The 15,037-nt window shown below is 42.2% G+C and overlaps 1 protein-coding gene across 1 annotated transcript in view; it reads right to left on the bottom strand.

The window, feature by feature from the left end:
- Positions 1–15,037, bottom strand: part of LOC310798313 (inositol 1,4,5-trisphosphate-gated calcium channel ITPR1-like) — a 122,128-nt gene that overhangs the window by 87,845 nt on the left and 19,246 nt on the right. Inside the window, exons 6-13 of the mRNA XM_083660823.1 lie at positions 12,984–13,142; positions 10,691–10,789; positions 7,411–7,494; positions 6,084–6,230; positions 5,843–5,947; positions 5,582–5,626; positions 5,417–5,446; positions 4,334–4,488 (exon numbers count right to left, since the gene is read on the bottom strand). Coding sequence (XP_083516949.1) covers positions 4,334–4,488; positions 5,417–5,446; positions 5,582–5,626; positions 5,843–5,947; positions 6,084–6,230; positions 7,411–7,494; positions 10,691–10,789; positions 12,984–13,142 — 824 coding nt within the window. The remainder of the gene's footprint in view (positions 1–4,333; positions 4,489–5,416; positions 5,447–5,581; positions 5,627–5,842; positions 5,948–6,083; positions 6,231–7,410; positions 7,495–10,690; positions 10,790–12,983; positions 13,143–15,037) is intronic.

Genomic DNA, 15,037 nt, shown 5'->3' on the forward strand with positions numbered 1-15,037 from the left:
GACAGAGAGGTCACATGTTTGACCCCTGCGATAGCCAATATGGCCATTAACAGCTGTTTGTCCTATCAAAGTGTCCTTTAGCAAAACACTGGACCGAGACCTGCCCTGCTCATTTTAAGTAATTCTGGGTAAACAAGGTAATATAATTTGATTGATTGATTGATTGATTGATTTTATGGATATAGAAGACAATACAAAACATCCAAGGGATGCCATGTAAAAGTGTGAACACTTATTTCCAACATTGTCCCTGGTCTTATAAAAACAGAACAGACAGTAACACATAATATCATATAATCAATCATCTAAATTAAAACAAGTAGCAAAAAAAAGAGTCTTAGGATAAAAATAGATAATAACAGACATAGCTAAACGATGTAAAATCATAGGTAGCATCATAAATCATTGGCTTGACCTCTACCCAAATTAATCAAGATCAATTGGGCTTCACGGAAAAAACAATGCTGACCCACCCCGGCCCGCACACAATCCCACACACATTTGAAAACCGCCCCGCAAAACAGCCCTGCAGGCATCCATCCAGGAGAGCTGAACCGAGCAAAGTTGTGGAGTAGCAATGTCACCAAAAGGTCAACAAATTTAAATATACATTGTGTACTGTCCTGTGATGACATAACCGGTCTATACCCAAACAGAATGAACCTCCAACAACCACCAAACCAAATGAACAAAATACACAAATATGTCCAAGTTCACATCCATTTACTGATGCACAGAAGAGGTCTTAAAAGACAAATGTGTGAATTAAATTTACACAACTAACCCACAAATAATTGCTTAGATCATTTAAATCCTTTCCCATTGGTATAAATTGTATCTGTCATAAAGTTTTAAACTGTCATGTGTGTTTGTAAGATAAGATGAAATGCATGCTGGTGTAGGCTCCTATCACTGTCAGCTATCACTGTTATCAACTTAATGCTTAATCAGAATTAACAAAAATATGTAAACAAAGCTCCGTGGGTAGTGGGAAAATATCTGTATAATGGCTTCTCCAGCTAACAGGTATTGCTTTTTGAGGTTTGGCTACTTTGATCCATGTTGCCGCTGTTGCCTCAATAGCAACAGCGCTTGCCTTGGCATGGTCACCGATAGCTTGACAGTTTTAGTGACCAGTGCAGCATCAGCCCATGAAGTAAAGACTGATGAGCCCGCAGCCGCAACTCCCATACACAAAGCACCCAAACCCCCCTCGTGCGTGTGTGTAAGTCAGTGTGTGCAGTGCACCTTTAACACGGACAAGCAGACAGTGGCCATATTCTTGGCAGGTGTTATGTAACCGCCTACTGATGCCGCTAACAGGCTTAGCTTTGTGTACAGGCTCTCCCAGGCATTAATTACTGCAGTCTCACGGCCAGAGTTGCTCTATGGCCCTGAGATGCGGGGTTATTTCAGGTAGGGGTGGGAGGCGCTAGCGATAGTAGCCTGCAGCATGCAGGCACGCACCTGACGACGTGACACAATGGATGCTTTGACACCAGGGGGATTGGCTGTTCTTATCTGATGCTGTGGTGACAGGGACAACCACACAATTGTAATTTTAGCCCTACACATGCCCTCACACGATACTACTGTCAACATGAAGAAAAGAGACGGAACAAAACAGAGCCTCGATATAGATGCACAATTAGCCCAAATATAGATGCACACACTGGCATAACTAAACTTGGCAGTAAAGAGCAGAAGACCTAAGGAGAAATGCATCTCGCAGATGATGTGTCTGTATGGAGGCGTATTTACGGCGTTTATTCAACATCTGGCATGTGGTTGGAGCTTGGGGATATGACATGGTCCTCCATGTTGCAATGTTTTTCCCCTGTGCCTACTATCCATGCGTACTTTCAGTCTGATTATTACCATGGTTTCCTGTTTCAAGCCATAATGGGACTTTCCTGGCTCCCCATGGCTGGCATCATACCATCTACTGGTGACCAGACCATATGAGACACACACGCACACATGCACGGCACGCACACATAATACATTGACAAAAAAAACAACAAAGAAAGAAAGAAAGTACAGTGAGAGACGCGGGGGGGGGGGTGTCAATGTTTTTTCTTCTTCTTTTTTGAATATAATTGAAAGCACATGACAAGCTAGCTTTATAGGGACTTTCCATTTTTGTGACATGTTTTAGAATAAATGACCTAACTGAATCCATACTACTGTATTGTATGAAGTCTGCATCAAAGCTAAACATCGAATGATGTATGAAAATGAATGAATGTGAGCATCTGCCCATTGAAAATGTCCAGTAATAACACCTGCTAGGTATCGTCTTCTCCTGTGATTCCAGTGTCAATCAAACAGCATGTCGTGGCAACAATCTAACAATCTCCCATTTTAATGTCCATAATAAGAGACCAGAACCAAGGGCCCTTTTGCAACTGTTGTCTGTTACAGGCCATTGCCTGTAACAGACAACAGTTGCAAAAGGGCCCTTGCTTACAGCTCCCAACCCAAGCAAGCCCTCATTTCCTGATTTCCCACTGTTGTTCCCAATAGAGACACTGCGTAACGCGTCATCATTCAGAAACCACGCCCAAGAGGGGGGAAAACAGAAATCCCCCCTCCAATCCTGGCGTTCTCCTATGTCACGTGCATGCTTGCTTGCGTGTTGCACAAAAAGATCGTATATACGGAAGATGAACACTCCAACTTACTTCGTTGACAGCTAGATCCACATTTTTCTTCTCGCCAATTCCCAATGGCTTCCTTGTTTTGCTCAGGAGTACAACAAAAACTTTAAGTGGCGATTTTTTACATTTGTTGTGTGCGCAGCCCACCAGACAACAGCTTTTAGCTATGTTTAATTCAAGGAAAATTACACTGGTGTGTGGAAATGAACGGGGCATTTCCCCCGTGATGGGCGTGGCCTATTTCATGCAGTGTCTCTATACTCCCTCAACGCTTCACATTAAATGGCTTCGAGGTGACAGCCCACTGCCCCGCTGTGTGTTTTGGGTTTTGTCCTGTTTTAAAACGATTTTTTACTAAAACGCTTGACATCAGACATTTACATTATTCCTAGTTGACAAGGTTGTTAAAGCTTGCTGATGCTGAGATGATTCATGTTGGTCATTCGAAATATTCCACCCAACATTCCCCCACGACCCCGATGAGATTTCTGTTGTCACTGAAGAGCTGCTTCTCCTTGAGACAGTTTGCTATTTGACCTTTATACTGTATGTGCATATTATCAGGCCTTAGCTGTGCATATGGCAGCTCTTGAGGTTGTTTGTTAGCTGATGCTCCTGGTATTTTGGCAGCCTTGGATGTGTTCATAAACTTGCTGTCAGAGGCTCACACACTTCAGGCCTATCCAGAAAAGTGGCAAACAACAAGCCAAATTCATGTCATTCCTCGTAGTAGGTAGATGGGCCGTGGGGGTGGAGATACACGTTTGGTATCATTATGTCCTTGAGTTGTGTCAACCTCTGAGATATCTGAATCTCACAAGAATGTGGCAGCTTCACATGACACATTCCTGGCATGTGTGACTATAGCCGTTTTCACACATGCGCTTTTTACCGCTAAATGACCGGAAAGCGGTCTAATGCCTTCATGCGTGAAAGTTGTTTCCCGGTATAAGCGTTCCCCCGTCATCGCGGACATTTCACCAGTTTCGTCAGAAGAGCGCGATAAGGGACACAAGTGTGAAACGGGTCCAGTCATTTGCCGGTCCTTCTCTCATGGGCGAGGTGTACACACGTTGCTTAACGTTTACTTCCAGCGTGCATCATCTAATCATTCGCGCACATCAAAGCAAACTACTTCCACATTTCGCTTCGTGCATTTGCTTTCTCTACATACAAGCGTTGGGCGGCTTGCAAGCCGCTGCCATTCTCGCTGTGTCTGTCCTGTGTCGGGCTGCTGTGAAGTGCGGACTGGCCTCTCTCGAGCAGAGAGGGGAGGGGGGAAATCGGCTGTGTTTATTATGCTGGCTTGACGCTGCCTGGATACTACTCTGCACTGCAGCCCATGAGCGAATGTGAAGGATACAACATACTCTTAAGTCAAACGAGTGTGATTTATTGTGTGACAAGCAAACTTATTTCACCATCGGAGTTTTGTCGACCCCCAAAATAAGCCCCCCCCCCCCCAACATACAGGGTATTTGACGACTATATTCACACATGCAGTGCTCAGGTGTGAAGGGAAATTCCGGGAAATGGCCGATATTGATTTACAGGTAATTTTCCTGTATGCATGTGTAAAAACGGCTTATGTGTGTGTGTGTATGTAGTAGTGTTATACTATTACTTTAGTTCACATGTTGTCCTCTAAAGGTACTGTATGATTGCCGTCATACCTGGGCACCATGGAGTCCCCCACTCTCAGGGTGGTAGGGTCCAGCTCAAAGATGGAGGAGATGTCCATGCCATCAGGAACAGGCACCAGGGTGTACATGACTTTCTCGGCGGGGGCCCGCAGACGAGCTCGCAGCGCTTCATGATCTCCATCCAGCTAGAGCAACAAAAAGATACAGTGTGAGGGGAGCACCCCATTGGCCACAAACTGCAGTGAAGTGTATAGAAACAGAGTCAATGGAAACCAGTGATAAAATATACCGGTGGTTCTAAACCATGTGTCATTGAGACCCAGTGTATGCAGGTTTTTATTTTAACCGATAATTATAGCAGCTGCCAGCTGACTTCAGTTAATTGCTTCTCTGTGATTAAAGTTGTGCAAATGATTGAAATCAGCTGTAATACTGACTACTAGGGACTGTTGGGCCTCGATGGAACATGGTTGAGAGCCACTGAGATATACCACATCCCCATTAGGGATCAACAACCTCAGCAATACTTTATACAACATTGCCATCTATTGGTGATTTCCAACGGGACAACCATCAGCTGGATGATGGCATGATGACACCCTGTGGCAAACTAATGTTACTACACTGCTACTGTACTTCCTAGACTAGATCTAGTATCTCTCGAGTATCTCTCTCTCTTTTTTGCCGGACACAGGAGGGTCAGCCTAGGAGAGTCTCAGGGACTTACTAACTGACTGACTGACTCCCCATTGTTGAAACACACATGTGTGGGTGTTGAACAGCAGCAGGCAGCTGAATGAAGCCTGTGACAGGTGAATGTAAACACCTGAAATCAACTAGTTGATGACATGTGTCAACCAAACTCCACAGCTCCAGAGTGGGAATATTGCACAACACTGACTGGCAGCAGTCTGGGTCCGATATAAGGCACATACAACTCAAATGAAAAGTGATCTTTATGATAAAGGATGCTTATCTTAAGTGGACAGAATAGACAGCAGCAAAGATTGTATGACCCAGATGCAGACATTACAAATGAAGTATTTTTGCTAGGTTTAATAAGGCCAGCTTTCATGCAATTTGCAGACCTGTTAAGGTTGTATTTGACAGTACCTGGAAAGTAAAGGGTGTAAAGTCCACCACCTAGAGGACAAAGCAAAGACCCAGCACAGAAATGAACAGATTGGAATAGAAAAGAATTAGAATTAGATTAGAATAGAATAGAAATAGGGTGACACTGCTAAGCACACGGGGGGGATGGAGCTCAGGTTGACTTACCGAGGAGCGCTGCTCAGCGCTCTCCTCCTCATAGTCTGGATTTACCTGGGGAAGACACGCGCATGTAAAACAGCCTCTACATCATTAATTGGATGATTTCACATTGTGGTCACCCAACTGTGTAACTTAATCTGTCAACAGGCGGCAGATGGCTCCAGAGAGATTTTAACTGGACTTAATGCACGCATATAAAAACCCATGAACACATGGATATAGAAGTGCAACAGTGTGAGAAAAGGAGGGGAAGACGGCCACACACACCTCACCCACCTCAGCAGCCAGGTAGCACCCTGTGGCCAAGTGTTTGAACCTGAACAGGCTGTTCCAGTAGCCAGCTCCTCCCCTACACGGGTCATGGTGGACCACCTGGAAATGACAACAGACAGACAGACAAGGTAGAAAGGATGGCTTGAATACGTACATTTTGAGAAACACAGAGTCATCAGCAAGAGGCGCACACCAAAAAGCAAATTAGGAAACCTTAACAACATGTTGTGCTCACCTCTACTTCCCAGAGTGCTTTGCTGCTGGTGGCAGAGGTGGCAGACTGGCGGCCTGTTGTCCTCAGAAAAACATACTGCTTCTTCCTGTGGTCGTCACAAGTGAGGAACTTCTCCTGCTCCGCATGGAACAACCGCACTACATCGCCCTGCTCGCAACACATACACACACGTGCACGCGCGCACACACGCACACACACGCACACACAGTGTATCATCAGTAGAAAATAAAGACGGTTACATATTTTTTATTGACGTTTTTCTTCTTTCTCCTTTGATTGTGTTTGATTGTTTTGTAATCTTGTACAATCAATGTTTTGTTGTTGTTGTTGCAATATTACACTCGGGGGTGGGCTTTACCATCATTATTGGCACGACTGAAGACGGTAATGACGGCAAAGTACACCCTCGAGTGTAATATTCCAAAAACAAAATGTATGAATATTGTGGGGCAAATAGCTGTCAAAACAAGAATAATAAACTTTTAGACTACTCCAGCAAGTAGGCCAACCCTTGGTAATGACCTAGCAACAGAGATGCTTTCTAGTGTGTGTGTGTGTCTGTGTTCACTTGATCCATTTCTGCTGGAAAACTGCTGCACATGCTCCATGTTTGTTTCACTTGTCCATGTTTTTGTATTTACATGTATTCGCTATGTTTTTTATATCTGCTTGCACACAAATTGCCCTTCTGGGACAAATAATAAACTTGAATCTTGAATCTAGTCTCTGCTGTTGTTCAGCCAGCCAACTTGAGCTAATGCTTTCTAAGATTGTGAATTCCCAAACTATATAAATAAATACCACACATATAAACACAAAACCGCCTTGCCAGCTTAATTTTGTTCTAACTAAGATATCAGCAGAGTTTGTTTCTTTTTTCCCCCATGGACAGATTTAGCCACTACGTCGGCAAACTTCACATGTATTTTTAAGCTATTAGTCAGCTATTAGTCACCGACTCAGCGGCACAGCTGATGGAGGATGCCAGAGCCTCTAGTAACATCAATGCTGAACAGTCGCAGTAATATTTTAGTGATGAGGCGTTTTTCATTTGAGCACAGCTATGACGGCTCCCTGTGCGGTTATGCTAGTTTGAGCACGTTCTAAATGTCTAGTTGACCAGATTGCTTGGTCGCAACTACCTGTTGCATAATCAATCATGTTTTACTACATTTTAATATAAATGCTTTACTATTCTGTTCTGTATTCTGTATTTTCATTGTTTTATCATCCTACTGTGAAGCATTTTGTAACAACAGGTATGATATAAATAAAGTTCATTATTATACAGTATGTTGATTTCATACGTAGACTTAAGGGTACCTACCCCTTTTAGTATGGTTTCCTTGTTGTCACTCCATTTCATGAAGAGAACAACTTTCCAGCTGGTGTTGCAGTTTACAGAATTCACCTGAAAGAGAGAGGAGGAGTCTGTTAAAGAGGAGGAGTCTGTTAAAGAGGAGGAGTCTGTTAAAGAGGGGGAGTGTGCTAATTGAGCCTACAGAAAGAACATGTAAATTAAATACACAGGAGGTGAGGATCGCTTGCCAGCACAATGCATTGTCGTCCAGTAAGACAATCGTGGCTCTGGAGAGGCAGCCACACCAAACTCCATTCATCTGGCAACTAAATGTGGCCTTGTCTATCGGTAAATTGAATACCGCCGGAACATAATTTACAAACCTTACGAATCGTTAAGACGCCACTCTCCAATTCAGCATACACATTATCTCCCAGGAAGCACTTTGTGAATGTAAAATCTCATGTTTGGAAGTGGTTCGCTCTGCTGCATACACGTTAGCAATCACAATAAAACGGTACCTACCTCCCGCACAATGCTGTTATCTGAAGTTTCGCATTTGGTTTATTTCGGATCAAGAATGCATAAAAACCATTACAAATTTACAAATAATACAGTAGTAAAAAAAAAAGTACACAATATGTAAATCGAAAGTAAAAATGATCCAAGGATAGCCCAGTAAAGCAGCTTAAAGTTACAAACTAGAAGCCTGCTTATTTCCACTGGGGTCCTTAAAATATCAAAACCTTAGTATTACACAATTGTACTTTATAAAAGAAAAACAGAAAAAAGAACTGTCTATCGATGACACATAAAATATATGATATATACAAATGAAATCTCAGCGAAGGTGTTGCAATTACTCTCTAGTCAACATCTAATTTTTTAGATGAGTCTTGAGAGCACGTTTAAAGACATTCACAGTGTTTATGCCTTGCACTGAAGCAGGTAAATTATTCCAAAAGTTGATAGCAGTGTTACAAAATGACGTTTGGGTTTGGCTTCCTGCAATAGGTTTCTGAATTGAATATTGGGCAGATCTGGTATTATAGGAATGAATTTCACTTGTTCTTACAACACCCTCCTTGAGATAACCAGGGCTAAGGCCGTTCAAAATGCGATATATGTGACACAATTTAAGTTGCTTCACCCTTAAATCAATCGGTAACCAACCAAGTTTACTAAACTCAGTAGCGCGAATATGAAACCTATTGTGAAGATTAAGCACACATCTTATGATTTTGTTCTGTGCAGTTTGGAGTTTCTGTTTGAGATTTGCCTTTAGGCTAGAGTACCATACACTGCAACCATAGTCATAATGGCATAAGATTAGACTGGAGGCAAGTAATTTCAGAGAACTAGCATTAAGAAACTTCTTGTTCCTGTATAAAATTTTTACTCTAGAGTTAACTACCAATAACAGATTTGCCTGTATTTTCAAAGCTGAGGGTACTGTCAAGTTCAAGTCCCAAATAACTGACAGATGTTTTGTTGATTATTACTTGGTTATTGCACATAACTTTCATATCTGGATGCAGCCGGAGTTTGTGCTTTGAGCCAAAGAGGATAGCATTGGTTTTACCTAAATGCAAGGACAGTCTGTTATCAATAAGCCAGTTATAAATATTTTCAAGTTCATTAGTCAATTGAGCCTGAATAGTGATAACACTCTTACTGGAGACAACCAGAGCTGAATCGTCGGCATAAAGAAGCAATTTACAATTAACAGAAGAGGCCATGTCGTTTATATAGCAAACAAAAAGAAGTGGACCCAGTATGGACCCCTGGGGCACCCCACATTTAACCTCACGCCAAGAGGAAAGAGTACCGCCAATGTCAACAGCTTGCCATCTATCCTTCAAGTAAGATTGAAACCAAGATATGGACAATTGTGAAAGCCCCAGAGCTTTCAACTTACCAATAAGGATAGAATGGTCCACAGTGTCAAACGCCTTTTCAAGATCATAATCAGCATTCGCAAATATTGTGTTGTTTCCAATACCGAGCACTTATTCAAATGCCAGGCGGCTAGCGGGATCTAACTAGGTCACATAAGGACATTACTGAAGATGGATCAAAATGACTATTTTTGATGTATCTTGCACAATCTATGGCCGGCGAAGTTATAATATATCATCATGTCATGCTGTCTTTTAAATTAAATTATTTATGTTTTTGTTGTTGATTTTTTTTGTACCGCTATTTTACATTGAAGTTAATGGCGAGTGGCACTAGTGTACAGGAGTAGATCCTATTTACCCACAATGCCTTTCATTGCTCGCCCAGCCTCCCAGCTCTATAGAGCATACAGAGAGAAAATGTAAATGATGTGACTTATCTGTAAGTTTTATGTCCAGTATCAGCAAAAGCAACAAGCTTCTCTTAAAGACCTACTGTGTGGCCGTATGCACAGGCTGGCTGATAGAGGTTATGGCCTCTAAGTCTGTAAGTCATCTGTCTTTATGGCGATGAAACTTTATAGAGGAGGACATATTGCTGGTATGAAAAGTTTTGTATTAGTAGGCGTGTGGATCTGTCAGCAAGCAAAGTCAGTTTGTCTATTCACAAAATGATCACCATGAGTCATTGCTACTGCCTGTTTAGTCTACTTAAGATCAGGATGAATGCCAACCAACCTTGGCATTCTGTAGATATTCATATTGCATTATCCTTATCTGTAAAGGTATCAAACCTTTCTTTGATAAGAAATAAAGTGATATTATTCCACATGGGGCTCCTTTACTCCAAATTAATTCTCTGTATGCTATCAAGTAAACACTTATTTATTAATATTATATTATTTGTTTGTTTATTATTTGGTCATCATACAGTGAGTAAAATAAGCTGTGAACTATCCTTTATACACAGTCTCTACGATACTGTACATGTATGTAAGGTGTTTACCAGTTTCTTAGTATTTGTCAGAATCTGTCCGTGTAAAATACTGGAAGCTTAACCTGAATTTTCAGAATCCAGTTTGGAGAAGTGTTCAAGTTCAAGTAGTTTATTGTCATATGTATAATACAATGTATAATACAATGAAATTCTTTATGCTCTGAGCACCCTCAGCCTTACATACACAAGGACATGGTCACAAAGACCGACAGAAAAAGGGTGTAGACCTACATAATTATGTAGGCTACACGTGATACAGACATGTCTGTACACAGTACGTGTAGACATAACACAAACCACGATACAATACAGTACAGTAAGTAAGTACAGTAAGTGAAAGTGGAACCTGTGTCACGTAGCATTTACTCTACAGGTGTATGTAAAGAATCAACAGGTGCAGATGTTCATGTACCTCATTGCATCCTGGGTTGTCAACTAGCTGGTGGCTGCTGGCATGCAGGGGCTGTCCAGCATTCACAGGGTTAAGGACCACTTTATCTCCAATCACCACCTGGAGAAACAACATAAATAGACCAGATATACGAAATTTAAATTGTTATGTGTTTACACACACGCATCGAGTTAAGTCTGCCAGATTGTGATATTCTCTCCCCACATTGGCCCCAGGGGAGCTGTTGCCATTACAGACAGGAACTGTCTGATACATTAGTGCAGTTTTGCCCTTCAAGATAAATACAGACTCGGCGGCTGGCAGTCGTCCAGCTTGGGACAATAAAACATATTAGGGACTGGAACATCCAGGTGAAATCCTGCTGCTCTAAAGGAGACGTTATGGCACTGTAGTTAATTAAAATGTCTGTCCATAGTCGTGTGACTTCACAGCATATCAGCAAGGGTTCAAATATTCCAAATCTTAATGACGCCGATGTGTTACTCTATGTTGGCTGATTTGATTACATCGGATCATGCTAGCCACCCAATGGGCACTAGGGGGCATACTGGACCACATCGTGTGTGAAGAGAATTGGATTGAGTGTCACTAACTAGCCCTCACCCTGGGCATCAATCACCGACCATAATTGCGTACCGTTACATTTTCTTCATCAAGTCTTCATAATGTTGGCTTAACTAGTCCACAGTATCTACAGCACATCAATTACTAAGTGTTAACATAAGCAGCAATAATCAATAGAAAAGCTTTGGTCGAATCATCACCAGGTAAGGTTAGGTAATAGCTAAGTTAGGTTGGGAGCGCCGGGAAATGTCAATGGGTGGGGAGTACGGACTGGAGATTGAGTTCTCAAGGCCAGAAATCTAAGGGCCTGGCAAAGTGATCATTTAGTCATTGGTATTGATCAAAAACAACACCCGATAAATATATTATTGGTATTTTATATTGTCTACAGATGTTATTTAATAACATGGTACTCACACCTGTTCTATTTCTGTCGGAACCTGCATGCGTCTGACAAGATTACATGGGTGTGGGTCTGTTCGGGGAGCTGCACAGAGCCGTACTGCAGCTGATACAGTAGGCCCTTACTCCTCCCTTAGCTCTGGATGGATATTTGTCTTTACCCGATGCTGGAAAAACTTGCTGCATTAGTCCTTGATAGGGATGTTTAATGATTAATCGACAATCGATTAATCACTGTTAAGAATTTGATCTATCAAACTTAACAGATTAATTGACAATGTAGGCTATGTGCTGTTTTCTCATTCAAAAAGTCCAGTGTGGGAGAATGACACGCAAAACGACAACAGTATTCATTGTAAACATTGTAATACAATGTTGAAATACAGCACGTCTACAAGCACAATGACAGCTACGGTAGTTCAGGAAGTTTGGTTGATTGATTAACTTGTTGAGTAGGTCTAAAGAGGTTTTATTTAATGATTTATCGATTAATTGATCGTTAACATGAACATTACATTGATTAAGGAAATTGATTGTAATTTGCATAAATGGCTTGTTAGCATTCCTCACTGAACCAAGGAGAGGAAGTTTGACCCTAACTAAGATTCTAAATCTGTATGCTTTACACACCAAACGTGTTTGGAGTGGTTTATTGGAACCCTTTAGTTTGGTTCGTTTGGGCCAATGAGAAAGATGTGTGTGTGTTGCAGTGTATTTTGTAAGAAGTGAGAAGTGAGAATGTAATCTGAACCCACTACAGGAAACAGTCCCAAAATGTGCACTTGTAAATAATGAGACAGATGGTGACATACGATGGCAGCAGTTCCTCATAGCACAATAAAATAAAGCAAACCGCGCTTTCTTCACGTGTTTTCAACTGGTATGAGGATCAGAAGTCAATTACGGCAAAGAGGGACTGGAATCTGTTTTTTTGTTTTTTTACACCCCGTTCATGTGTCCATGTCCATGTGACTTTTGTTTACTAGTCCTAGTCCTTGTTTACTAGTCCTAGTCCTAGTCCCTTAATTGAGCAGTGTGAACCTACAAAAAAAAACAATGCAAAAAAGGCAACAAAGTGGGGCATCCGGGTGACTCATACCATGTAAATGTGAAGTTCTGGGTCATAGGATCGAGCCCCTGGACCTTTATCGCATGTCACCAGATTTTCTCTCCCAGTCCTTTGTGTGTCTCTCTACTTTGAACTACCTAATGAAAATGCAACAAGTACACTTTTCCAAACAAACTGTAGGTGTGATCGCACCCATAGTATCTTCAATTAACTGCAATTGACTTTGACCCCACAACCAGCTCCGGGCCCTCTACCCACACTGTCTCCCAGGGACCGCAGCTTGTAGAAGGGCTGGATGTAGAACCAAGACCCCTCGTTGCCCGCTGAGTCCAGAGTCACCCTCATGGCATTCTTCTCCAACAGTGCAGGTAGACGCTTGTTCACCGTCAGGTATTTATTGCTTTTCAAGTGCAACAACTGTTGGCAGAACCAGAAACATACGTACATAATGGTTACAAGAAACATAGTTACAAACAATGACATAATGCAGCCGACTGACAGCATAAGCTACTGGATAGTATATTCAATAATTGCTGAAATGTCTGCATATAATGTTTTATATATTTATTTGTTTGTATATGTAGTAAAGCTATATCTTTATACTCTATGTAAAGGTATGCAAAAAATTGTGTTTTATTGCAATATAATGGAGGAAGATACTACATTAGTTAGAAGGCACATACGTCTGTAAATAAGTCAAAGACTTCTGACAGAAGTCTGACATTTCCTCCACTCTAAATGATTTCCATGACGGAAATCCACCTACTGTAGGGATTTCGCATTTTCCCTAACTAGAGACCAACGTATTGGCCGTCAGGAGAATGCACACAAAAAAAAACCTTTTGGATAAATGCCTTCAAAGCAGAGTGCTGTTTGGATTTCAAAGTGGTACTTTTAACTGATTTAAAACGGCCTCGATAGCAGTGTCTATAGCGGCCCGCCATTGTTGTTATTACTCCTTGGCGCACTTGACAACGGGAAACAGCTTGACAATGGCGTTTCAATCATGAGAGACCAGTGGGTAAAATTTAACGAGCGAGCTTTATTCACAAATGGCATGGCAACTAATTATATGGCATGGCAGCATGGCAACTGATTCATTGGCGTAATGACTCCGTGGTAAGATGCCTCTCTTCTTGTGGTGAAAGAGGAGGGCATCTGCTCGGACTAGGATAGAGAATAGACCCTTTTCACAGGGGCCATTTTGTGTCAAAATGGCAGAATATACACAGGTGCAAGCAAAACACTAATGAGGGTTTCCAAAGTCCAATCATGGAAGTTGGAAACCCTCATTAGTGTTTTGCTTGCACCTGTGTTTACCCTGCCTTTTTGACACAAAATGGCCACCGTGAGAAGGGTCTATTCTTCGGGAGTCAAGACGTTGGTGGTGGACTGGGGAGGTGGGTGTGGCGAAACGCAGCTTCAGAGGATGGGATACGATCAGCCCAGGTAGAGCGACCATGAGGTGAAGGATCAGGGAAAGAGGATGATGACACGCTGACCATGGCTATATGTACTGCCGTGTCATGGCCTCGGTAGTGACGTCATTACCAACGCCATATTGACAGGGGGCTGATTGGCTATTGAGGATGGGGTGATGAGGAGACACACGTCATAACGGAGGTCACACTTGGATTACACTTGATTTATGTTTATGGGACGGCTTTAGCTCAGGAGGTAGAGCGGGTCGGCCAATGACGCAAGGGTTGGCGGTTCGATCCCCGCTCCCTCCCAGCTGCTGTCGTTGTGTCCTTGGGCAAGACACTTAACCCTCCTTGCCTCGTATGATTGGTATGATTGGTATGAATGTAGACATGAATGGTATGATTGGTATGATTGGTATGAATGTAGACATGAATGATGGTGGTTCGGAGGGGCCGTTGAGCGCCAATGTGTGGCTGCCACGCTACGAATGGTGTGAACGAATAATGATTCTGTGAAGCGCTTTGAGCCTTGGAAAGGCGCTATATAAATCCAATCATTATTATTATTATTATTATGTTGAGCGCTGATGCCTATTGTGATATGAGGTAACATGACTGGTTCTCATCTCGAAACTAGGTCGAGACCAACATTAGTCTCGCCCGTTGTGCTGTTTATTGACGCCGATTGGCTAATCCTTAGTACCCCTCGCGCTCATTGGACCAGTCGTTTTTTCAACTGAGGAAATCACTGTTGCATGTCACAATGCCAGACCAGAAGCAGACAGAAGTCAACTCAACAATATCTGTTCAATCAAAGGGAGAGCTGGTTTTAAAAGGAGGCTCAGATCCCATCTTCACTCACAATGATGTTTGTAACTTCACTTTTTC

This window comes from Poromitra crassiceps, assembly GCF_964638095.1.
Source record: "Poromitra crassiceps genome assembly, chromosome: 25".
Taxonomy (NCBI): domain Eukaryota; kingdom Metazoa; phylum Chordata; class Actinopteri; order Beryciformes; family Melamphaidae; genus Poromitra; species Poromitra crassiceps.